We start from the raw sequence: 27219 nt of genomic DNA on the forward strand, positions 1-27219 counted from the left end.
CTGGGCCCACCATCAAAACTCCTGTTGTAGGCAGGGAATTAAAGTAATGATTGTCTCCAGGCTGTGACAATGCTGAGTCCAAACACTTTTTAGATACCATTGTAGTTTCCTCATATGCAGTTTTGCATATGGAATTAGTAGAATGCAAGACGCCATGAAGCCCAGGGCCTGCAGAATTTTTCTTGCAGGGAGCTGGGTTTTTGTTGCCATCATTTGGAAGTAATGAGTCAGTTGCCTTTGTTTGTCTGGCGTGAGATAAGCCATCTGGGCAGTTGTACTTAAGCTTGCACCCAGGAATATTATCTCTTGTGTGGGCACTAGTTTTGATTTCTTTTCGTTTACTGTGTACCCTAGGCAAATTAGCAATCTTTTTACAAACGCCAGATGTTTTAGAAGAATGCCCTTGCTCTCTGCTTGAATAAGGCAGTCGTCCAAGTAGGGATATATTTGAATTCCTTTTTGTCTGCAAAATGCAATTTACTGGTGCCAGGCATTTTGTGAAGACCCTGGGCGCAGAAGATAAGCCAAAGGGCAGTGCAGAGAACTGGTAATGCATTGAGCCTGCTATGAATCTGAGGTATCTTCTGCAAGATTGTCTGATTGGAACATGCAGGTATGCCTCCTTGAGGTCCAACGTAACTAGCCAAGCCTTCTTTCCCAGCATGGGCAGAAGTTGATGAAGTGTTAACATTTTGAATTTTGGAACATCCAGGAAAGTGTTTAGGATTGATAGGTCCAGTACTGGTCTCCAGGCTTTGTCCTTTCTTGGTACTAAGAAAAGTCTTGAGTAAAATCCTTGTCCCTGTTCTTGCTGTGGAACTTTTTGAATAGCTCCCATGTCCATAAGAGCAGCAATCTGTTCTTGTGCCTCTGCCCATTGGTTTTGTGGCAGGTCTGGCATACCTTTTGGTTTTGGAAGCGTGTGGAAGTCGAACCTGTAACCCTGAGAAACAATATTCAGCACCTACTGGTCCTGGGTGATCATGTGCCAATTTTTTGAGAAAAGTGCTAGCTTTCCCCCTAGGGGAGCTGTTAAAAGGTAAGAGCTTGGCATTTGCAGAGGGAAGTCACTGGGACTATTTCCTATAAGGTTGTGATTTGTCTTCCCCTCCTTTGGGTGTGATTTGTCCTCCCCTCCTTTGGGGGCTGAAGTACCCCATTGTTTAGGTCGGTAGGAGCCTTGGGGCTGAGATCTGCCTCTTGGGCGTCTGTATCTGCCTCTTTGTGGCCTGTCTGACACTGGAAAGAACCAATTTTTTGAAGGCCAGTTTCTGCTAAATCTAGGTGGTTGAACCTGTAAAAAATCTTTCACTGTCTGCATTGACTTTGCTTTATCCTCCATTTTCTTTAACACCTCTTCTGCCTTAACACCAAAGTATCATGCTGTAATGGAGCATCCAATAATTTTACTTTAACATGGTCAAGTAAACTTTGTTCTTTCAACCAAGCATGCCTACGAATAACAGAGCCTGTCACTGTGGCTCTACAAGAAGCCTCTAATGAATCAAAACCACATTGCAGACTATGCTTTCCCACTTGTTCAACTGCATGCAATAAATCCTGCATTTCCTTACTGTCAGGACCTTCTGTATTTGAAACCATTTTCTGTTTTAACAATGACATGAGGTACTGTTGGCATTTAAGCATGTAAAACTGACCGTTTAAAGCTCTTACAGCTAAAGGTGCAAAAGTGAAAATCTTTTTCCCCCATCTGTCCAGAGCTCTGGAATCCCTATCGGAGGGGACAGGATTTTTAGCAGTGGAAGCCTTAACCCCTTTTGTACCCTGAGAAATTGTTTCTGGGTCTGCAGCACGTTTTTTTTAAAGAAATTTATGAGAGTCAGGGACTCTGTAGTGCTGGTGCAGGGGGTAAGGAATCAGGAGACAGATTGGATTCAGAAAAAACAAACAACAATATCAAGCACAGGGGGGATAGCCAGTAGCCTGTGCTGGGGCAATAACAGGAAGTCTCTGAGCCTTTTCTTGGATTCTGAATAATCCTGGCTCTCCCAATGGGAATGTTCCCTCATGGTGTGCAGGGTTTCCCCAAAAGAATAACACTCAGGCGGAGAGGCAGAAGGTATGGACTCTCCTGCATCAGAGTCCTCATAGGGAGGGAGAGAGGAAATCCTGATCAGAAGAGGAGTCGGAGGAAATAGAAACCTGGTCAGAGGAATCATAATCAGTGTCTTGCCTAGGCCTTTTGTCAGGAGGGGGATGGGAACCCCCGATTAAAGTAATTAGGTCTTCGGCCATTTTAAGCATCTGTTTCTTTGGCATGGATGACTGTTCTGGAGAATACTGTACTTGTTTCCTTGTCTTTAATGGTGTTTTTGATTTTGCCTTTGCTGCTGAAGAGGGCTTAATTGTAAGCTGTGAAGGTCTAAAAACACCCTCAGAAGCCGATGTCTGCTCAGCGGCTCCGGACCCATCTGAGGGAATAGTTTCCGTAGCCCAATACCTTGAGTTTCCGCAGGCCTCGATGTCTCCACGTGGCTGTCGGTTGCGGCCTGCGGCTCTGAGGTAATGGGTGTCAGGGGCTGCAAAAGTGCCTCACTGAGAACCGGCAACTGGCCTAGAAGAGGCTTCGTCGGTTTTCGACCTCGGACGCCTGTCCTTTTCCTTGTCTTCGCGTTTTTTATAGATTCCAGTCGTCATTAGTTCTGACGGCATTATGTAATTAAATCTTTGGCCAAAATAGTGCAAAGCAAAATCAAACCGATGTTTAATAATGCGTTTATTGAATCTAGCACAAAACTGACAACTAGTGATGTCGTGGTCAGGGCCTAGGCAAGGAATACAGTAAGAGTGAAAGTCCTTATGAGGTATTTGCTTCCCACAAGAAATACAATTATTAACTTTTACTGACATCGGTCTGGAGCAAGAAAATGTTTCCCCAATGGGGTACTTAGCTTTATTGAAGACTTCGGTTCTGAAACTCAATTTTGAAAATCTCAGGAGTCCGCCGACCGGCACTTGTGAACTGCTTTTGCTTCGGGCACAGCATGGCAAGAAAGACTGAAGAAAATGGCGTCAGTTGCAACTTTTATACCCCTGGCACACTGATGTCAGGGAAGAGGCGACAGCAACCGAAGCCGGACCAAGACTTTGGAACTCGGGCCGACTGCGGGTCGCCTGCCAACAGGATAACCCAAGTGTAATGACTGCAACAGTGAAACACGAACATCTGGTGTGCTAGAAATAAGAATTTTAGGGCCTTCCCTGGCTCTGCCTGTGTGGATGAGTCACTAATGTGAATAGTAGCAATAATTCTGTGCAACCTAAGCTACATCAAAAAGGAGAGGTTTGAGCCATATTCAAAAAATCTGACCTTTCTTTTTGAAAAATTTGATGAATCTGCAGTAGTTGGGGGGCACTGACATCCTTACAGCCCCATTCTCTAATACCTGCATTACTCTGCCAGTAGATAGCACTATATGAAATTTAAAAGCATACCACCACTGTAAAAGGACCACTTTCCCCATAGGAAAAGCTCCAACCTACCTTATTAGTTTAAAAAAACCCCTAAAATCACGCAAATTAAGACATGTCTGTGATGACCCCCCCCACTGTCAAGCCGTAAACAAGGAGCCTCAACCTCACCACTGGCACCAGTGGGGGACGTACATTAGAAGGATGACAAGGTACACACACAGTAAGATGAAGTTCTCTGCATTAAGTGTAATTTCCCTTAAGAGCACAGAGGCCACAGTCAGTCAGGGGCTGTTTTTTCCCTCTTCTTTCAGATCCCCAATAAGACTCTCCACTGACACAGCTATAGAGTTGAGATCTCAGCTGAGTGACCAAGCCAAGACCTCCAGCACCCTCACTGTCCAACCTGGTCAAGTGGCTGACACACGCACACACACACACACACACACACACACACACACACACACACACACACACACACACACACACACACACACACACACACACACACACACACACACACATCCTTGAGAAAGGCTGGCACAGGTTTACTAGCTATGGCCCCTTCTGCCTAGACTATAAGGTAGTTTCCAGTGCTACCAGTCATTCCTCGACAGCTACATTAAGGCCCTTAAGTGGTGTCCAGTCATACTGTGCAATATTAATACTAATACAAATGCTAGTTTGAGCAAGGCTGTTAGGAGTGGCCCACACCCAGTGTCACCAATCAAATATGCAAATACTTTCAAAACAAACAACTCTACACAGATCAGTCACAATGTTGTTGTTGTTTGTCTTTCGGCTTTTCCAAGTTAGGGGTCGCCACAGTGGAACTCCGGTCCACTAATGATTGGCAGTTGGTTTTTATGGTGTCGAGTTGCCAGCATGATGCCCAACCTTCAATGAAGACATGGCCATTCAACGCATGTCTTTCGAACGCCCACTCGACAGCGGGGAGGACATGCAGACTCCACACAGAAGCCACTCCCAACCCAAGCCGAGAATCGAACGGGTGAAAGGTTTAAATATATTTAATAATAAATATAAGAACAAGACAATACTAAATATATATTCACAGTGAAATCAAAGTTCAAAACCACAGGAAATATTTAAAACAACACTGCAGTACAGGCTAACACAAATAAAGAAAACATCTAAACTAAGCTTCACTATATTCCTGACTGAATCTAAGAGAATTATACTGTTCCCTAGAAAAGTACAGTTGTGTACACTTACCATAAATGTAGATGTTCAAGTGTATTCACTGCTGCAGTCATCAGATTAGGGTTATCCGCCTGCAGATAGCCCTCAGTTGGCCTGAATACCAGAGACTTAGTATTTCTGCGTCAGTTGCTCTCGCTTTAGTACTGACGTCAGATAGTCAGGTATAAAAATGGGCAGCGGACGCCATTACATCAGTTTGTCTTGCCTCAAATGTCAGGAGCCCCCCCAAATAGGGAGCAAAGTTATGGGGGGAAAAACACCACCAGTAAAAAGTAAATTCCAATAACCCAGAAAGGGGTGAGTAATAGACATAGACAGGAGAGAGACAAGGGGACTGGAGGGTGGGAAACCAGGACTGCAACAGTGAATACACTCGAACATCTACATTTATGGTAAGTGTACACAACTGTACTATGTTCTTCATGTTTCACTGTTGCAGTCATCATACTTAGGTTGATTCCCAAAGCTGAAGAAAGGGTGGAGGCAGTCAAGAAGAGTTGGGGCTGGCTAGTATGCCCTGCAGAACTGCTGTTGAAAAACCCGCCCTGGATTTGGAAAAAATAGGTAGGTGGTAATGCTTGAAGGTGTGTACAGAACTCCAGGTAGCAGCTTACAGAATGTCCCTGGTAGGGACTCCCCTGATGAATGCTGTAGAGGTAGAAGTTGCCCTAGTGGAATGTGTTCTGACCTCCTGAGGGGTTGGTTTCCCATGGTGTTTGTAGCTGAAATGGATACAGTGCGCTACCCATTTGGAAATCGTTTTGAAATGGCCTTGCCCTCTGCCCCTGGTGCAAAACTGACTAGTAACTGGTCAGATTTCCTGAAGGCTTTTACTCCTATCCAGATAGAATCTGAGCTGCCTGTGCACGTCCAAGGATCCTTTCCCCTTTATTTTGAAGATTAGGGAAGAAGGTTGGCAAATGGACAGATTGGTTGAGAGGCGCACTGGACACCATTTTTGGCATAAAGGAAGGGTTAGTCCTGAGGGAGACCCTGTCAGCATAAAAATAAGGGTTCCACAGCCGTAAGTGCTTGTAGCTCAGACACTCTTCTAGCTGAAGTGATGACCACAAGCAAGGCTGTTTTCCAAGAGAGGAATTTTAACTCTGCTGATGCTCTTGGCTCAAAGGGGGGGGGGGGTAGCGTGAGCTTTTCCAGTACACAGTTAAGGTCCCAAGCAGGGGTAGGTGCTCTCCTTGGTGGCCTTAGGTTGTTTGCCCCTCTCAGGAACTGCTTGATGACAGGGTGAGAGAACAGAGGTGGCTCAGTGTTGTAATGAGCAGAGATGGCAGAGGCATGGATCTTAATGGAGGAGAAGGATAGGCCTCTGTGGAGTAGATCTGCTAGGTAATCCAGGATTAGAGTTAAGGAGGGCAGTGCTATGTCCTCTCCTTTAGACTGAATCCAGGAAAGTACAGTTGTGTACCTACCATAAATGTAGATGTTCGAAGGTATTCACTGTTGCAGTTATTACACTTGGGTTATCCTGCTGGCAGGCTACCCGCAGTCGGCCTGAATTCCAAAGTCCTGGTCTGGCGTCGGTTGCTCTCACTTCTTCCCTGACGTCAGTGCGCCAGGGGTATAAAAGATGCAGCAGACACCATTTTCTTCAGTTTTTCTTGCCCCAGATGTCAAGTGCCCCCAAAAGGGTAGGCTGTAAAAATTATGATCATAAAAATGCATGCACATAACCTTCAACTACAAGCAAATACACCACATAGATTGTATAGAATACATAGGTACAGATAAGTCCCAGCAAAGAAAAAGGAGGATGGTGGGAGGGTAGCCTTGACTGCAACAGTGAATACACTCGAACATCTACATTTATGGTAGGTACACAACTGTACTATGTTCATCGTGTTTTACTGTTGTAGTCATTACACTTGGGTTGAATCCCAAAGCTGAGGTTGGGCGGCTGGGCCTAAATAGAGTTTGGAGTGGCTATGAGGCCCTGCAGAACTGCAGTGGCAAAGCAGTACTGCAATGGCAAAGCGTGCTCTGGATTTAGAGTAGAGGTAAATGGTAGTTCTTGGGAAAGGTGTGCACTGAAGTCCATGTTGAAGCCTCCAAAATATCCTTGGTTGGTACTCCTCTGAGGAAGGCTGCTGAAGTGTCTGCTGCTCTGGTAGAATGTGGCCTAATGCCCTTGGGCACTGATTTGCCATGTTGTGAATAGCGGAAACGAATGCAGTGGCCTATCCATTTTGAAATAGCTTCTCCTTGGGAACTTGCAGCATATGCTACTAAGAGTTGCTCAGTCTTTCTGAAAGCTTTAGTCTTGTCCAAGTAAAAGCGTAGCTGTCTGTGTATGTCCAAAGTATGCAGAAGTCTCTCCCCCTTATTCTGTGGGTTTGGATAAAAGGAAGGCAAATGTATGGTTTGGTTAAGAGCCACACTGGACACTACCTTAGGCATAAATGTCGGGTTTGTCCTTAGAGAAACCCTGTCCTGATGAAAAATAATAAAAGGTTCCACAGCCATTAGTGCCTGTAACTCTGAGACTCTTCTTGCAGAAGTTATTGCTAGGAGAAGAGCAGTTTTCCATGACAAGTATTTTATGTCTGCTGAATTGGCAGGCTCAAAAGGAGGCAGTGTGAGTTTTTCCAAGCAAAATTGAGGTCCCATGTAGGTATTGGAGCCCTCCTTGGAGGTCTTTTATTTTTGGCCCCTCTGAGAAACTGTCTAAGCAGTGGATGAGAAAAAATAGGTGGGTCCGTATTGTAATGAGCTGAAATGGCAGAGGCATGGATCTTAATTGATGAGAAGGATAGGCCTTTGTCCAGCATCTCAGTTAGGTATTGCAAAATCTGAGGAATATTTGGTTCAAGTGAGTCAATCCCCTGCGCTCGGTTCCAAGCACAGAATCTCTTCCATTTTTCTGCATAAGATTTTCTGGTGCTGGGCCTCCTGGCCTCCAAAATAACATCCATAACTGCTTTAGAGAGAGGTGTGTTCTGAATGATTACATTATCTGCCGTGCTGCCAGATTTAGGGTTCTGAGTTGGCTGTGCAGGATCTGATTGGTCTGTTGGGTCAGCAAATGAGGTATTAGAGGCAGTGTCCAGGCTGGGCCTTGAGACAAGCTCTTGAGGATTGGGTACCAGTGCTGTCATGGCCAGTCTGGGGCAATCAGTATCATTTTTGGCTTCTCTTGTCTGACCTTTAGGAGTACCTTGGAGAGTAGGCTGAAAGTATATACTGTAAGGGCTTTCCAGCTGAATGAAAGGGCATCCACTTTCCATGCTTGCTTGCGGTAAGTCCGAATGCAGAATCTCTGTAGCTGGCAGTTGTGAGGGGAGGCGAATAGATCTATGTCTGGGCATCCCCATTTTCCTGTTGTTGAAGATTTGTGGATCCAGTTTCCACTCGTGAGAATCCATGAGGTTTCTGCTTAGTTCGTCTGCCAAAGTGTTTGCCTTTCCTGGCAGGAATTGTGCTTGCAGATGTACTTGACAAGTCAATGCTGTGCTCCACAAAGTCATGGCTTGCCTGCAGAGGGGGTAGGAATGTGTGCTCCCCTTGCTTATATACCACATGACTGTAGTATTGTCCATCTTTATCAGTAGTTGTCCTGGATGAAGTAGGTCCTTGAAGGCTGTCAGGGCATTTTGTACAGCTAGCATCTCTTTTTGATTGATATGAAGATGCATTTGGTTTGTGGGCCATGTGCCCTGAATACATTTTCCTGCCATGTGCGCCCCCCAGGCATAATCTGATGCATCTGTTGTTAGTGTCTGCCTGGCGGTGGGTAAGCTGAATAGCTGTCCCTTGTTGTGGTGACAAGCCTGTGCCCATCATTGAAATTCCTGTTGCAGGCAGGGAATGAGAGTAATTACGGTTTCCAGGCTGTGGCAATGCTGAGTCCAAACACTTTTTATATACCATTGTAGTTTCCTCATATGCAGTCTTGCATATGGAATTAGTAGAATGCTGGATGCCATGTAGCCCAGAGCCTGCAAAATTTTTCTTGCAGATAACTGGGTCTTTGTTGCCATGTCTTTGAAGTAAGAAGACAGATGCCTTTGTTTGTCTGGCGTGAGATAAGTCATCTGGGCAGTTGTATTTAAGCTTGCACCCAGGAATATTACCTCTTGAGAGGGTACTAGTTTTGATTTATTTTCGTTTACTGTGTACCCTAGGCAAATCAGTAATCTTTTTACAAACGCCAGATGCTGTAGTAGAACATCTTTGTCCTTTGCTTGAATAAGGCAGTCATCCAAGTAGGGGTATATTTGAATTCCTCTGTCTGCAAAATGCAATTACTGGTGCCAGGCATTTTGTGAAGACCCTGGGTGCAGTAGATAAGCCAAAGGGCAGTGCAGAGAATTGGTAGTGCAGTGATCCAGCTATGAATCTGAGGTATCTTCTGCAAGATTGCCTGATTGGGACATGCAGGTATGCCTCTGAGGTCCAAAGTTACAAGCCAAGCCTTCTTGTTCAACATGGGCAGAAGCTGCTGTAGTGTCAGCATTTTGAATTTTGGGACGTCCAGAAAAGTATTTTGAATAGACAGGTCCAGAATTTGTCTCCAGGCTTTGTCCTTTCTTGGTACTGAGAAAAGTCTTGAGTAAAATCCTTGTCCCTGCTCTTGTTGTGGCACTGGCTGAATAGCCCCCATGTCCATGAGAGATGAAACTTGTTTTTGAGCCTCTTGCCATTGATTGCATGGCAGGTCTGAAATACCTTTTGCCTTTGGAAAGGTGTGAAAGTGGAACCTGTAGCCCTGAGAGACTATATTTAAGACCCATTTGTCCTGGGTGATCTTTTGCCAGTTTTGTGAAAAACGTGCTAGCTTTCCCCTAAGGGTGCTGCCAAAAAATAAGTGCTTGGCATTGGCAGAGGGAAGTCATTGGGACTGTTTTCTATAAGGCTGTGATTTGTCTTCTCCGCTTCTGGAGGTAGAAGCGCCCCATTGTTTGGGCCTGGATGAGCCCTGGGGTTGTTGCCTGCCTCTAGGGCGTCTGAATCTGCCTCTTTGTGGTCTGTCTGACACTGGAAAGGACCAATTTTTAGAGGGCCAGTTCCTGCTAAATCTGGGTGGTTGTACCTGTAAGAAATCCTTTACTGTCTGCATAGATTTTGCCTTATCCTCCATTTTCTTTAACACCTCCTCTGCCTTAACACCAAACAAAGTATCATTCTGTAATGGAGCATCCAATAATTTTGCTTTAACATGATCAGGCAGATTTTATTCCTTTAACCAAGCATGCCTTCTAATAACAGAACCTGTAACAGAGGCCCTGCACGAGGCCTCCAGTGAATCATAGCCACATTGCAAAGTATGCTTTCCCATTTGTTCAGCTGCATGCAATAAATCCTGCAAATCTTTGTTCTCAAGACATTCAGAATTTGTCAACATTTTTTGTTTTAACAAAGACATTAAGTATTGCTGATATTTGAGCATATGAAACTGACAATTTAAAGCCCTTACAGCCAAGGTAGCAGAAGTGTAAACTCCCCCCCCCCCCCATCTGTCCAAAGCCCTAGAATCTCTGTCTGAGGGGACAGGGTTTTTGGCAGAAGCAGCCTTGACCCCTTTGGGACCCTGTGAGATAGTTTCTGGGTCAGCAGCAGGGTTTTTGTAAAGAAATTTACGGGAGTCTGGGACCCTGTAGTATCTGTCCGGCTTAACAGGGGCAGGAGGTAGAGAGTCTGGAGACAGGCCGGACTCTGAAAAAACATCATCTACTATGTCTAGAACGGGGAATTGCATGAGATCTGTGCTGAGGAAGTAAAAGAAAGTCTCTTAAGTCTTTTCTTAGAATCGGAGTAATCCTGGCTCTCCCAATGGAAAAGTTCCCTCATGGTATGCAGGGGTTTCCCCAAAAGAATAGTTCTCAGGAGGAGAAGCTGAAGGAATAGAATCTTCAGCATCAGAATCCTCATAGGGAGGAACCGAATATCCCTGATCAGAAGAGGAATCATATTCAGTGTCTTGCCTAGGCCTCTTATCAGGAGGGGGATGGGAACCCCTGATCAAAGTAATTAGGTCTTCGGCCATTTTGAGCATCTGTTTCTTAGGCATAGAAGCCTGCCCTGGTGAATGCTGTACTGGTTTCCTTGTCTTTACAACTGTTTTAGACTTTGTCCTGGATGCTGAAGTAGGCTTTATATAAAGTTGTGTAGGTCTGAAGACACCCTCATAAGCAGATGCCTGCTCAGCGGCTCCGGACCCATCTGAGGGATTAATTTCCGAAGGGCCAATACCTTGAGTATTCAGAGGCCTAGCTGTCTCCATGTGGGAGTCGGAGGCGGCCTGTGGCTCTGAGGAAGCGGGAGTCAGGGGCTGCAAAAGTGCCTCACTGAGCACCGGCGACTGGCCCAGAAGAGGCTTTGTCGTCGGTTTTGGACCTCGGATGCTTGTCCTTGTCTTTATCCTTGCGTTTTTTTATGAATTCCGGTCGGTTGTTCCGACGGCATTATGTAGTTAAACGTTCTTCCAAAATAATGAAAAGCAAAATCGTACTGACGCTTAACAGTGCGTTGGTTAAATCTAGCACAGAACCGACAACTAGCAACATCGTGGCCAGGGCCTAGACAAGGAATACAGTAAGAGTGGAAATCCTTGTGAGGTATTTGCTTCCCACAAGAAATACAATTGTTAACTTTTTCTGACATCAGTCTGGAGCAAGAAAAAAGTTTCCCCAACGGGGTGCTTAGCTTTATTGAAGACTTCGTATCTGAAATTCGATTTCAAAAATCTCATGAGTCGGCCGACCGGCACTTGTGAACTGCTTTTGCTTCGGGCACCGCGCGGCAAGAAAGACTGAAGAAAATGGCGAAAGATGCATCTTTTATACCCCTAGCGCACTGACGTCAGGGAAGAGGCGACAGCAACCGACACCGGACCAGGACTTTGGAATTCAGGCCAACTGCGGGTAGCCTGCCAGCAGGATAACCCAAGTGCAATGACTGCAACAGGGAAACACGATGAACATCAATACCTTCTCCACTTATCAGCATAGGATTTCCTTGTACTGGGTCTTCTGGCTTCAAGAATGACGTCCAGCACCCGCTTGCTTAGGCTGGTCACTGGGGGAGAATTCAAGGAATAAGCCAGGCTGCAAGATTCAGGGTTTGCAGTTGCAGATGCAGGATCTGTCCTTCCTGCTGGGTGAGGAGGGTTGGGATCTGGGGTAGGTGCCAGGGTGGCACGGTGATAGGCTGCACAGTAGTGGGTACCAGTGCTGGCGTGGCCAGTCCGGGGCAATCAGGACTGCCCTTGGTTTGTCTCGTCTTATCCTGAGTAATATTCTTGTGAGAGGAGGCAGAGGGGGAAATGCATAGATTGAGAGGTTTACCCACTGGAAGGATAGGGCATCCAGTTTCCAGGCCCTGCTGTGAGGTGTCCTGGTGCAGAATTCGCTGAGCTGGTGGTTGTAGGGGGGAGGCAAAAAGGTCCACCTCTGGGGTCCCCCATTTCAAGGTCAGAAGGCTGAAGGTGCTGGGGTCTAATTGCCACTTGTGTGGGTCTAGTAGATATCTGCTTAAGTTGTCTGCCAGAGAGTTTTGTTTGCCTGGCAGGAATTGAGCTTGCAGATTAATCTGCATGTCCAAGGCCGTGTTCCGCAGGGCCATGGCTAGCTTGCAGAGTGGGTTCCCCCCTGCTTGTTGATGTAACATAACTGTGGTGGTGTCCGTTTTTATTAGCAGTGGTCCTGGTGAGAGTAGGGATTTGAAAGCTGTGAGAGTGCTGAACAGCTAGCATATCTCTTTTTGGTTGATGTGCAGATGAATTTGACTTGTGCTCCAGGGGCTCTGAATGCACTTGTCCAGATGTGTCCCCCCAGGCATAGTCTGATGTGTCTGTGGTTAGGGTCTGGGCGGCATGGGGTTGAGTAAAGGGAAGTCCCTTGTTGTGGTTGCATGATGCTGCCCACCAAAGAAACTCTGTCCTGAGACCAGGTATGATAGGTATGACGGTTTCCAGATCCTGAGAATGTTGGCACCAAAGACTTTTCAAGTACCATTAAGTTTCCTCATATGCAGTCTGGCATATGGAATCAGTAGAATGCAGGAAGCCATGAACCCTAGGGCCTGCAGGATTTTCCTTGCGGATAGCTGGGTTCTGCTGGCCATTTGAATGAAGTAGCCTGTGAGACGGGCTTGTTTTTCTGGAGTAAGGAATGCCATCTGGGATGCTGTATTTAAGCTTGCTCCCAAGAATACAATCTTTTGACTGGGGACTAGTTTCGATTTCTTTTCGTTGATAGTGTACCCTAAGGAGATTAGAATGTACTTTATAAATGTCACGTGCTGCAACAGCTTTTCCTGTCTGCCTGCCTGAATCAGGCAATCGGCAAAGTTCAGGTAAATTTGAATCTTTCTCTGTCTGCAATAGGCAATGGCTGGAGCCAGGCATTTTGTGAAGACTCTGGGAGCAGTGGATAAGCCAAAGGGAAGTGTAGAGAACTGATGATGCATAGATCCTGCCCTGAAGTGTAGGCATTTTCTGCACGAGTCCCTGACGGAGATGTGCAGATAGGCTTCTTTTAGGTCTAGGGTGGCTAACCAGGCCTCTTTGGCCAGCATAGGAAGAAGCTGCTGAAGGGTGAGCATTTTGAATTTTGGTACCACCAGGAAGGTGTTTAGAATGGAAAGATCTACGACTGGGCGCCAAGTGCCCTCTTTTCTGGGTACCAGAAAAAGTCTGGAATAAAACCCTTGATCTATTTGTTCTGCAGGACCAGACTGAATTGCCCTTATGGAGAGCAGGGATTGAATTTGGTTTTGTGCCTCTGCCCACTGGTTTGCAGGAAGGTCTGGGAACCCTTTTGGGGTTGGCAGTGAGTGGAAGTAAAATTTGTACCCCTGGGATACAATGTTGAGGAGGACTCCTCGGTCTTTGGTGATGGAGGTCCGGTTTTTTGAATGATGGGCAAGTTTTCCTCCTAGGAGCATGAGCAATTGGACAGAGGTGAGGATTGGAGTTGCGAAGTCATTGTGAATTCTTTCCGTAAGGGGGTGGCTTAGCACTCCCTGTTTTAGAAGTGGAGGCACACCATTGTTTAGATCTCTGTATACCCTGAGACTGTAATCAGGGGGGTCTATTTCCCCTGGGTCTAGTCTGAGATGGCCTTGAGGGGACTGGAAAGGCCCAATGTTTCGAGGGGCAATGCCCACTGAATCTTGGAGGCTGCATTTGCAAAAATTCTATGACTGTCTGCATAGACTTAGCTTTTTCTTCCATCTTTTTTTAGAACATCTTCTGCTTTGGTGCCAAACAGATTGTCCTTGTTCAAAGGAGCATCTAGTAATTTTGACTTGACATGGTCTGGCAAGGTTCCTTAAGCCAAGCATGCCTTCTCAGTACAGAACCAGTGACTGCTGCCCTGCAAGAAGCTTCTAGGGTGTCAAAGCCACATTCCAAGGTATGCTTGCTGACTTGGCTTGCAGAATGCATACACTCTTGTAATTCTTTACTTTCTGCACAGTCTGTAAAAGTAGATACATTTTGCTTAACAAGTTCCATAACATGCTGCTGGTATTTCAGCATGTGAAACTGGCAATTCAATGCCCTAATGATGAGAGTTGCAGAAGTGTATACTTTTTTACCCCATCTGTCTAAAGCTCGGGAATCCCTGTCCGAAGGGGTGGGATTCTTAGCTGTAGTTGCTTTTATACCTTTATGCCCCTGGGAAATGATCTCTGGGTCAGCAGTAGGATTTTTGAAAAGAAATTTGTTAAGTCAGGGATTCTGTAGTACCTGTCTGGTTTCCTTTGAGCAGGGGGATAAAGTATCAGGAGTTAGACTGGATTCCATAAAGACATCATCCACAACATCCAGAACAGGAGGAATTGCTAAAGGTCTATGTTGAGGCAAATCTAAAAATTCGCTAAGTCTCTGTTTGGACTGAGGATATTCCTGGCATTCCCAGTGGAACTGCTCTCTATGAAGGGTTTCCCCAAAAGAAAAAATCCTCTGGGGGGAAGCAGAGGGAAAGGATTTCTCTGCATCAGAGTCCTCATAAGCAGATAAAGGTATGTCTTCATAATCAGAAACCTCAAAGTCGTCGGACTCTTGGTTAGTTAAAGCTGCTGGGGACAGGTCTCATTCTCTTAGCATGGAAAGGCTGACTTCTAATCAGCATAATTAGGTCTTCTGCCATTTTAAGCATTTGATTTTGTGGCAAGGAAGCAGTGAGTTTGGGTTATCTGTTTTTTAGGCAGAGCTCGTACTCTTGGCCTTAGAAACTCAGTAGTTTTAGACAGAACTGAAGACATGAAAGAAGTCGTCTGTGTCGAATATTGGTAATGCAAAGAACTTCCTCGGAAGCCAGTGCCTGCACAGTGGCTCCAGACCATCAGCATGTTCAGTAGTCACAGAAGAGTCTCGCACAGCATACCGGACTCTGAATAGGTCTCAGTAACGGCCTGCAAATCCATAGAAGCGGGCACCAGGGACTGCGAAAGCACCTCACTGAGTACCGGCGAACTGTTGACTAGCTTAATGGAAGTGTCGTCGACAGTTTTGGACCTGGGCGGTCTGTGTCTGTCTTTATCCTTACGTTTTTTTGGAAGATCGGTAGTCGGATGGCTTACCAAAGCCATTTCGGAATACGGAGATCAAGAGTGAAAGTATTTAGCAACAATAAGGGCCCGACAACGAATAGTTCAGGTGTTGAACAAGGCACAAAACCGACAGCGAGGTACATTGTGGTCTGGGCCTAAACAGGTGACGCAGTAAGAATGGAAATCTCTGTGTGGTATTTGCTCTCCACAGGCAAGACAATTGTTAACTTTTTCTGACATTGGTTAGAGCAAGAAAAAAGGATCCCCAATGCGGTACTTAGCTTTAGGAGACTTCAGTGTCATTCATTTCGGAAACGAAAACAAAGGTAGCAGCCGACCGGCACTGGTGCGAACTGCTTCTGCTTCGGGCTCCTCGGCAAGAAGGACTGATGTAATGGCGTCGGCTGCCTGTTTTTATACCCCTGACTATCTGCCATCAGTACTGAAGCGACAGCAACCAACGCAGAAATACTAAGTCTCTCGTATTTGGGCCGACTGAGGGCTACCTGCAGGTAGATAACCAAAGTGTGATGACTGCAACAGTGAAACACGAAGAACATCTTACGTTAGAGCAAGGCAGATGTAGTGAGTGGCTCTTGTTGTCAAGTCCAAAGACAGAATGCAAGGCAGATGTAGTGAGTGGCCCTTGTTGTCAAGTCCAAAGACAGAATGCTCTGTCTCACTAAGCGACTTCTCAAAATAATATCTCAAATATCACTGCTACAGGGTAGCTCCCTCTCTGAAGTAACATCCTCACCAGTCCTGGCTTCAAGTGTGCGGTCTGTCTGGGTCCCCCCCCCCCCCAGGCTACCTGACCCACAAGACTGTCTCAAAGCCTGACTGTGTGTAACTGCATGCACACAAGATGCTGCATTATCAAAATCATTCCCTATCAGGACATCTGCAGGGATATCCTCAAACACACCTACTTGCTTGCTTCCTTTTCTACCCTTCCAGTCAAGGTGAACCCTAACCAAAGGTATTTGGAATGCGGTCCCTCCTAAAGCTCTGACTGGAGCAGAGTGCCCAAGCAAGTAGTGCTCCTATTTAACCATTGCAGACTTCACAATGGTTAGGTCAGAGCCTTTCTCTCTCTCAGCAGTCGCTTGTCTTCCATCTAGTAAGACAGGCTATAACTTCTTGTGGTAGTTTGATACCCGTGTTGTCCCCAGACAACTTACAGCTGGTATTCTGTCATTCCCACTTGCTGGCTCCCCCACCTTTTGCTCCTCACCTTGCCTCCATGGACATCTATATGGTACATGGCCCCATTGGTTACATTTAAAATATTTAACCCTTGATCCTGGCTGTGTACCTTAACTAGTAGCTTCCCCTGCTACTGGCAGACTCTGTTGGGGCAGTTTAAGCTGCCCACCATGGGTTCCCTTATACGCATGTGCAGCACTGCATATCACTTTCCTGTGCAGTGATGCCCTCCTTGTTAGGTATAGTGCATTCTCTATCTGTCAACCACATTCTCATGTCCTCAGGCAAAGTGCTATGGACTTGTTCCTTTATCAAAATCTCTGCCAGCCCTTCAAAAGTGGTGACCTGACACCTACTCACCCACCTATGAAAATAAGTGCTTAACTCGGCAATATAGTCACACACACTCATCCGCCTTGCGTCTATGTTCACAAACCTTTTTTCTATAAGCTTCAGATGTTAAAAAGTGTGTTTCAAGTTAACTGTATTTAAGCAATAAGTATCAGACAAGTTAGAAACGGCAATTACAGCTTTACCATGGAGTAAGGTGGTCAGGAACCGTACCCAGAGACCTTGGACAACATTATACTGTTTACATACCCTTTCAAACATACGAATAAAGCTATCAAAATTATCACCCTCTGTAAATTGTGGAAGAAATTTACTGACCTTTATTGATTCTGGGGTTTGGTTACTCCCTTCCCCATTACCTCCATGACCCCAACAAAGAATCAGCATCTCCTTTTCATGTTGCCTCCATCTCTCATTTTCTTCAGACTCCAAACATCTCAGTCTCTCATCTTCTTCAACCTCCAAACGCTGCAGTCTCTCTGCTGACTATTTTCAAATGTTTGGCCGACAGTTCAAATTTCTAACTCCAGATGGATTTTTAAGTCTTCTGAGGAAAAGTGGAACTGTCCATTTTCTGAGAGCTGTACATCCCCAAGGCCAGTCTAGTTGTCTTCCTGGTTGCTGGTCTCTGCTGCAGCTGTGGTTAAGGCTGCAGTCATTTCTGCTTTAGTCAGGTTGGCATCCCCCAGTCCTTCTGCTTGGCACATCTCAGCCAACTGGCTCCTTGTCAGCTTGCCGTAAATCCTCTGCTGACATCCTTGCCTGCTTTCACTGACTAAGTTAACACAAAAATAAATAAAACTATTGTGATATGAAACTCTGAATGTCTACCATGTGGCTGCTTGAGAGTACAAACACCTTCTTTAGTGACCACTATTTACAGGCTACAGGAGTTCAATATCCGCACCACTGAATCACAATATGTGATGTGGTGATCCCACCACTGCCAGCCAATTAATATGTGATGACCCACCACTGCCAACCAGTAATCAAGGAGCCTCAATGCTCACCACTGCAACTGTGGGGGGATGTTCACTGGGAAGATAACGGGTACACACGCAGTATTTCCAGATGCAGCTCTCTGCATCAAGTGCAATTTCCCTTAAGAGCGCACAGAGACCACAGTCAGTTGAGGGCTAGTTTCTCCCTCTTCCTCCAGATCCCTCTCCACTGGTACAGCTATAGAGTTGAGATATCAGCTAAGTGACCAAGTCAAGACCTCCAGCACCTTCTCTGTCCAACTAGTGTTTTGTGTCCCTGCCCAAGTAGCTGACACATACACTCTTTGAGGTTTAATTTACATATACACACCTGGGAAAGGCTGACACAGGTTTAGTAGCTATGCCCCCTTCTGCTCAGACTATAAGGTAGTTTCCACTGCTACCAGTCACTCCTTGACAGCTACTGTAGGCCCCTTAAAGGGTGTACAATCTTACTGTGTAATATTACTACTAATACAAATGCTAGTTCGACCAACAGCAAGGCTGTTGGGAGTGGCCCATACAGTGTCACCAAATAAATATGCACGTACCCTCAAAACGTAAATCTCTCTACACAGATCAGCCACAATGAAAGGTTTAAATATATTTAATAATGATTAATACAAGAACAAGACAATGCTAAATATATATTGACAGTAACATCAGCATTCAAAACCACATTAAATATTTAAAACAACATTGCAGTACTGCCTCACACAAATAAAATCATCTAAACTAAGCTTAAATATATTCCTGACTGAATCCAAGACAATAATATTGTTCACTAGAAACTTACTATAGAGCAAGGCAGATGTGGTGAATGGTTCTTGTTGTCAGGTCCAAGAGAGAATGCTCTGTCTCACTAAGAGACTTCTCAAAATAATGTCAAATATTACTGCTGGGGCTAGCTTGCAGAATGACAATTTCTGGTCATTTGACTTCTAGCTCCCAGGCAAAATCCCCACTGCTAAAACTTGCAGCATTTAGCATCTACCTGTAAAAATATACAGAGAAGGGCTTTTGCTCAGATCTTTGGCAGATGCTGGAAGTCATAAAACAATTGCATTCCTTCTCACTTTCAAAGTAGCAATTAGTTCACTCCAAAGAATATACAGAAAGCATCCTAGGACAGACTGTCTTGAGCTGCACTGAACACTTGAGAGAAATCACTTTATATATAGGCTACGCCATAAAGAGGCTAATTTCAAATATGTTTCTAAATTTTAATGGAGTGAGATTAGCCCTCGGTATTCCAGTTTCCACTGTTAAAATATATACATTTAAACAGTTACAATAATGCATGTACATTTCTGTTCTCTTCTAGTAGGGTACACTGTGGATACATCTTGAATGCAGCACTTTACAAATACCTTTTCAATACAAACATTTGTACAGAGCAGTTTGATATACACATGACATACTGTTTTAATACATTTTGTAACACAAGTATCTCATATAAAATATGCTGAAATTCACAAATGACATATAATTATTTACACAATTCCATCTAGCTTTGCTGGCAGTACCTCCTTTTGTCACAATTTCAAGCAATACTACTGTATATCACAGTGGGATTGTGGGTAATACAGATTTAACTACAGATGGGTTTCTTTGCCCACTCGGGCTTCAACCTCATGACCAAACCACAACAGCTGAAGGAAAGCACTGCATTACTAACAGCCAAACATGACATATTGCTAAATCAGCAAACAAGTGGACATGTATGTTAAATGGCTGGCTTTTATTATTCATAATAGAAACAAGCTAATAGTTTATGAAAAGCAGCAAGAAGGCTCATGTAGTGTTCTAACAAAGTGGTATATTCCTCCACCACGAAATGAAAACCAAAAATGTGAAAGCTAGAAAACAAAATTTATTGGTACAAATAATCCAAAAATCAGTTGTTTAAGCACTTTCATCCCTTAAACTTAAAACAGGGCTCGACAACAATTGCCAAAGACCATTCACCGGAAGCTCAAGCTACCTTCTCTGAGGCACACAGACATTTTATTTATTTACTTTTTTTTGGGGGGGGGGCTTTGGCACTGCATGTATAATAATGTAAATGTCTATACACATCTGTTAGAAACAAGGCCATGTCTCCTCTGGATATGAAAGCTCTGGAAAGCAAACTAGCAGACCAATGGAGATATGTAGATTACTCAGTTTAGGGCAAATGTAGAAAAAAATATCCCACTGGTGCTACTATGGGCAAAATAAATAAGGCTGGTTATGTAACAACACCAATGGACACTCTTATAGGAGTGAAAATAGCAAAAAAGAAACTTCATTTAGTTAGCAAACAAGAAGAATTAAGGAATGGTGGTAGCAACTGAGAAAAATGGATAAGCTACAGGATGCATTATGGAAGGAGTGAGGAAAAGGAATAGAAAACAGTTCATAAATAAACTTGGCATAACAGTAGATGTTTTAATGGATCACAATGCCCAAGCTATTAGTGTCCTACCCCTTGAAGTCCAGCTTTCAGAGCATCATATTTATATTATGTGGGGAGGTACATACAAAGAAAGTTGGAGCGCTAATTTCTTCTGAGCTATTTTTGCCTCTAAAAAGAAAGAGGGAGGCAAGTGTCCTGAAAGGATAGCACTTGGAAATAAACCTAACAGTAAGCCATACAAATGAGGGTAATATACATCCACAACCAGGCAATACAAAAGGAAAAATTGGCAAAATAAGGGTGCTGGAGGGAGGGGTGACTACTGCAACAGTAACTCATTAGAACATCTACTGTTATAGTAGCTTTAGTTACATAACTGTACTATGTTTAACATTTAGGTCATTGCTGCAAGTAGCCTAACATGTTTGGGTAGATTACCACAGCTTAGAAACAAGATGGGTGACTAAGAATCCAAGAGCCACTGGAGATTGGTCCTAGCAAATCATATTCTAGACCTGAAAAAGCAATCCATTGTGTAGTGTTTGCAAAAGTATGTAGAGGACAAAGTTGCTGCCAACAGAATACTTCTACAGTCCACCCCTTTCCAGAAAGCTGCCAAAGCCCTTGAGGAATGAGCCCTAACCCTGTCTGGAAGTGGCTTATTATGGCAAGTACAACAAACGGCAACAGCATTAGAAAGTCTTCTGGAAATGGCCTGTTTTGACACTGGTTGACTTTTCCAATTATCTTCATAGGAGACAAACAGCTGATCAACTTTCCTGAAGGCTTGGAGTTTGTCCAGGCAGTAGCAGAGCTACCTGTGGACATCTAGATTGTGAATAATCCTGAATAAGCAAATAGCCATGTTGATTGGGAGGACTGCTACTTGCTGCTTAAATTGCTTACTGAAAAAAGAAGCAGAGGAAGAAGGGAAATTTTTATTTGCGTGAAAAAATGTGTTGAAATATTTAAGTCATTCTGTGAAACAACTTTACCCTTTAATCACCCTTCTTGAGCACCTCAGCTGCAGAAAGGCCAAACAGAAACTTCATTGTTTAATGAAGAATTTAAAATTTCAGTTTTAACATCTTCAGCAGGGTTTTGAGAATGAAGTCAAGCCAATCATTTCATTACTGATCCAGAAGCGGCACCTCTGGAGGAAGAATCAGCAGCATCATAAGCACACTTTAAAAGATGCTTGGTAACATCAGAAGATGATGATAGTGACAAATTAAAAGAATTTTCTTTTTTTTTATCCCAGAAGGAAGGAAGGTTACTAATCAACTTTTACATGTACTCAAAAGATGAAAAAGTAAAGACCTCAACATATGAACTTGACAGTTTAAAATCCTGAAAGTTAAAGTAGCAGAAGAATAAACTTTTTCCCAAACTTTTCAAAGCTTTCCCATTCTTGTCAGAGGGGATGGGGCTAGCAGCAGAAAGTTCTTTAGCAGATGCAATTTTAGATGGAAAAATTACTGGTAGATCTGCTTTAGGTTTGGAAGACAAACACTTGTAGGTCTAATGTATCTTGGATATCCTGTCAGACTTCCAGTGACCAGAAGTTGACTATTAGGCAAATTAGAAGCAGGTAAAACAGGGAAACAGCTGCAGACTTAGGCACATCAAGATATAACAAATCATAATACATTTCTATTCAATAGGAATTTAATTCTGCTTCCACTGAAAAAATCTCTTTTATCTTAGCTAAAGTCTCATAAAAAGGAAAATCTTCAATAGTTTTCAACAGGGCAATCTGAAGCCATACTTTCCTCAGAATCAGACTGTTCTTCAGTAATTTTTTCTGAATTTGAACAATCAACCCCCTGCAACATCTTACTCTTCTGACAAAAGATCCAAGTCACAAAGACAAGGAGCTCTCTTTTCTTGCCTGTAGTAGTAATAGGCAAAGAAAATGCAGTATTGAGCTCCTTAGCAAATTCAAGCAAATCTTACCCGTCTATGGAAGAACAAGGAGAAAGTGATATTTTCTCAACAAGTGCACCTTTCTTAGAAACCTCCCTGGGAGATGATCAGTCCAGAGAAAGCATACTCATCTCAGGTTCAGTTCCCCTATTCTCAGCTGAGTAAACAGCCTTCACCCACCCTCCTTCCCCTGAAACCTAGGGTTTCACCCTTGCCCACCAAGGGTATTACTAGAGTTGCAGAAGATGTGGCTATTCCCTGTCAATGCTGACAATAGATGCAATACCAAAGGAACTGGTTGGGGGACATGAGCACTCTGAAAAACCAATAGCAGCCACAGCAGAGTCATACCAGCCATGTTCAACTTCAAATTTAGTGCACTGTTTTTCAAAATATTTACAAAATTAAACATACCACATATTGAAAACCATAGAAAAATCAATCAGTTTTGTATTTTTTCCATCGTTTTCAATGTGTGTCAAGTTTAAAGTGCTGTAGGGTTTAGTATTGGGACTGGTACCACTTAATATTCACAGAGTGCTACAACACACACTTGAGGTCACAAGCAAAATTAATCCTTTTGCAGTGGGTACCAAAGGATCAATACTGGTACAGTCATAACAGATGGAGAAGAAATTCCCAAAAGAGATTGTTTTCTACTACTTGCTGCCAGTCATCTCTCCCTCTCAACTAGTTGGCCTATTGGCTCCCCATCATCAGGATGTGGGTCAGATGAAAGGGGACTTCATTCAGGCAGCCATCACTGCTTGTTTGAGGTTTTCTGGCTTTTATCCACTACATCTCTGTGCGTGCATGATTATGGCTATACACAGAAGGTTCTGCAATGACAACACCATACTGGATGGCCACCAACTTCTGTCAAGGCATTCCCAGTAAGCACCCTGCCCCCTTGCACATGTGCCCACCTCTTCCCTTGACCGAATTGTGCAGGCTCCACCCCTTCACACTTTGCTACCCAGCTCCTCCGATGCCAGGACCACTAACTGAAGCCCAGTCGCCCAACTTGCAGACAAGATTAATTACCACTACTGAGCTAGGCTAATCTGCACAGAGATTTTTTTTCAACATGCAAAGTAAGTGGATAGGTAGCATACTGAGATTTAATGTGCAGAACACAAAATTAATCATTCTGTCAAGTAATCCAGGGAAATGCGTGCTTGAGAAGTTGGCCTGCAGTACAAATAGAAGGGTTTGAGAGTCACGGAGTTCTAGAATTACTCTAGTAATACACAGAGATCAAAACTAACACGATACTTGGACACACCGGTAGGAGGAGACTCCAGAGATGCAAAATTCATCCTACTGTACAGGGTATTGGTGAGGCTGCATCTGCTGTCATGCATCCAACATCAGGCTGCCAGAAAATGTGCACTACAGAGACACCAAATGGTAAGCAGGACACGAGCTAGACTGAAAGACAAAACCGTTCAGTATGCATACAATGGAAAGGGCAACAGAAAGGTAGTATATGATGTGGGCATGGCACTTGTGAAGGGCATTCTTCAGCACTAAAAACAGCAGGGGGACGGATATGGATAACTCATGGAAATAAAAAGATTTGTTTAACTTAGTGTGTCACAGACTCTGCAGTGGCACCCTATGGAGTGCCAAAGCTAGTCACACAATATAGATTAGTGCAGGGATTCAAGGATGGCTGAGGAAGGGATATGCAGGAGACAAGAAGGTGCAGAGGAGCTAGAAACAAATACTCAGGCAAACTCAGCAGGTCACTGAGCTTTCTCCAGCAGCAACTATTTGTTCATATTCAAGATTCTTTAAAAAAATCATTTTAAAGTAGTACTTTCTCCAAAGGATCCCTTAGCATATTTTGTGGCTATAATTAAACTAGATGTGTTTTAGCTTTGGTTACCCTAGAGGTAAGTTCATGTAAAGTTTCACAAAATGGCTAAGAAGTCTCCCGGAAGAAAAAATGTCTGCCTACATTTGCAGGAATAATGTTCAAGTGTCTAACATTATCCATAAAATCTATTACTAGACACCAGATGCAACTTTTACAGCAAAAGCTAAAAGGTTATGGAAGAACTACTGGGCAGAGTATGAAAATATAAAACAAGAGAATCTACATTATGACTTTGTGCATTCTGCTACCAAGCCTCTGCCCAAAGAAAACATAATGCATTTTGCACAGAAATGTTTTACTGGTCAGTTTTCTAAAAGAGGTTATGAGGATTAAAACTAGTGATGAAAGGCTTGCACAATGGTATGGAAAAAAAGGGATCTACCTGCACTCTGAGGATCAGCAAAATAATCAGTCAAGAGAGTAAAGAATGAGTGGCTTTGGCCTCCTACCTCCTCCAGGTGTTGTGTGGGACATGTCACTATTTTAAGCAGGCTTCAGGAAAGCCCATGGTTCATTTAAACAACACACAGAAATCTAAAGTAGCCAAGCCTTCAGGGTGTTTGGAAAAAGCTGGGTATGCCAAAGTGAATTCTACATACCACACCCAGGATGGCAGAAAGAATATGTCCTACCCTTATGAAAATAGCAGTCAGGCAGATGGTAACCAGGACTAACACAGCAAAGGTTAATATATGGAAAGATATTGAAAAACAAGTTCTGCAAGTTCCAAGAATGCACAGGACTAACAGGAATCAGTCAGTAACCAAAGTGATATTTATCTGCTATCAAAACATTTTTATTTTACATTTGTTTACCGGCAAAGTTCGACTGGAACAAGATCCATTTACAGCGGAGGCCTGGGGAGAAAAGCTCCATAACATAACAGTACAAATACAACAAATGACAAAAAAATTTCTGTACAGAGGCATACACACAATCAGTGCTCCATGTTTTTATATGAAAACACACAATCCACGAATGACAGAAAATTTCTATACAGTGGCATATATACAATCAAGGAGATTTTTTGTACCTTAGTATTTTTTATGCCAAGATCATTATAAATAAATCTGATGTCAGCCTATTATACTGCACAATCTATATATAGTTTGTGGAATAAACTAACAGGCAGAATTAGAACTGTTACTTTACTGAGCATCTTTGCAAGGCCATGGTGGTGCAGCAGTTAGCGTTGTCGCCTCACAGCAAGAGGTTCTCCCGTTCGATTCTCGGCTGGAGCGCCTTCTTTGTGGAGTCTGCATGTCCCCCCCACGGTCGAGTGATGTCTAAAAACATGCAGGTAGGTACGTGAATGGGTGTGCTTTCTTTGAAGGTTGGGCATTGGGCTGGCAACTCGGCATCGTAAAAATCCACTGCCAATCATTAGCGGACCGGAGTTCTGCTGTGGTGACCACTAACCGGGAAATACTAAAAAGCTTCACTGAGCATCTTTAAATACAATTTGGACAAATTCCTAGTAAACAGGAAGTTTAAGTTTGGGGTAAGGGAATCAGTACTATTAAATGGTCTAATCACCAAAATGTGGCACAACTACCTATGGACCCATACATCTAATTATTTGGCACCCATTTATTTCAGTGATATTCAGAACCTCTTGCACATTCTCTCTCTGTCCTCGCTCCCACATAGTAACTTACCTGATGTTTTTTTAACCAAGTAAATACCACTACATACCAAAGTCCTGCTGTTTTGGGTCATGTAAAAGCACTGATGAGATCAAATTATTTAATCAAAACCAATTACGCATGCAAAAACAAAATGCACATAGATAGTAACTGAATGTCATCCTAAGGTCAAACAAGATATTCTAACCTACAGTTTTTACATGCCCACTGTGTAAACTAAAACAAATTTAGTAACAAATTTGTCTATTACCTCTGCTTCGTTGAATATGTACAAGTTTCCATACCAGCCCAACCATTGCACTCAGCTGTTTAGGAGTTAATATACTGCCGTCTTCAAGGTTTTCTGTCACAAAATATCGTATTTTTTCGAGCCAAGCTGTATCCTGCTGTAATGTAGGAGCACTGGTCAGGGCAACCATCACCTGACATATTGTTAAATTCAGCATATCATGGTCTAGGCAGTCCGTAAGTAGAGAGGCATCATCTTTCTCACTGTAAGAAAAAGTTAATTAAAAAGAAGAAATCAGCACCTTTCTTCTACTTCACTTCTCTAACTTCCCTAAGGTAGTACAAATGTTATACTGAAATATTAAGTCTCATTAATGCCATGCAAGAGATTTGTGTGGTTACTTGGAAGACTTACTACAAATAAGCAAACAACTGCACTGAAGATATTTTACAAAATAAGGACACTGAAATGATTATTATTCATACATGTTAGATGCATTTGCATGGAAGCGATCAGAGATCCAGCAGAAATTCAAGTAAGTCTATTGAAAGGCAAGCATCTAGTCCAAAATTTTTTTCACAGCAGGAATCCTCAGCTAGGTAGGACCACTTTAGAGCACTAGTATCACAAGCATACTTGTATATGGGCCAAGAAACCCACTTCTGGCAGCTGCACTTGCATAGCAGCGAACTTTATTTCATGGTTTTTGTTCAAAAATTAGTCTAAACCACTGAAATTAAGTGAAGATGGCTTGGGTTTTCAAAGGACACTTAGCTACTTACAAGGAATACTATATACCTGGTTTATTATTAAAATGCCATGATGACTGTCACAGTCAGTACTGAGATATGAAGCTAGCTGACTTAACTTAGAATAAAGCCCTGAACTAAACCAAGAAGACATGGGTTTAATTAGCAGTCTGGATACTGCAGGAGCTGCCGGAGCAGGGCAAGAGTGAGCTACCAATGTCAGATCACTTATCTTATAGGAAGGCAGACAGCTTAACTGTTACAATGCTACACTATAATAGACATCATGCATGTGTGAGACCCAGCACTGATTTGGGATGTGTGCTCGGTACTAACAAGACAGAGGAAGCAGTGGAAGTAGTTTTTTCAGTTCATTTGCAGAGACATATACATGCTGGAAGCGATAATTCAAGGATAAGAGAACCACCCCCTCCAAATTACATCTGGGGGAAGGGAAGCTAGACCTTCAGGCTGTTAGGAAGAGGAACAGGGCAGACAGTGCAAGGCACAAAACACTTTCATGCTTGACAGGATGATGGCCCTCAGTCTCTTTCTCTGTTCAACAGAGTCTACTCTGTTAGGAAAAAGATTGGCTCAAGTGTTATTAGGGAGGCTGATGGTCAGATGGGAGATGGGCAAAAAGACTATAAAAATACTGGAATATGAGGCTAACAAGTCAATGAA

At 43.6% G+C, this 27219-nt stretch overlaps 1 protein-coding gene across 5 annotated transcripts in view; it reads right to left on the reverse strand.

The window, feature by feature from the left end:
• The window catches only part of TEX10 (testis expressed 10), a 2069943-nt gene that overhangs the window by 1509071 nt on the left and 533653 nt on the right, over positions 1–27219 (reverse strand). For all 5 annotated transcript variants that reach the window (XM_044064942.1, XM_044064941.1, XM_044064938.1 and 2 more), the window contains exon 6: positions 25808–26049. In XM_044064942.1, the coding sequence (XP_043920877.1) occupies positions 25808–26049 (242 nt within the window). The remainder of the gene's footprint in view (positions 1–25807; positions 26050–27219) is intronic.

The sequence above is a fragment of the Protopterus annectens genome, chromosome 3.part0 (genome assembly GCF_019279795.1).
Source record: "Protopterus annectens isolate FY-2018-M chromosome 3.part0, PAN1.0, whole genome shotgun sequence".
Classification (NCBI taxonomy): domain Eukaryota; kingdom Metazoa; phylum Chordata; order Ceratodontiformes; family Protopteridae; genus Protopterus; species Protopterus annectens.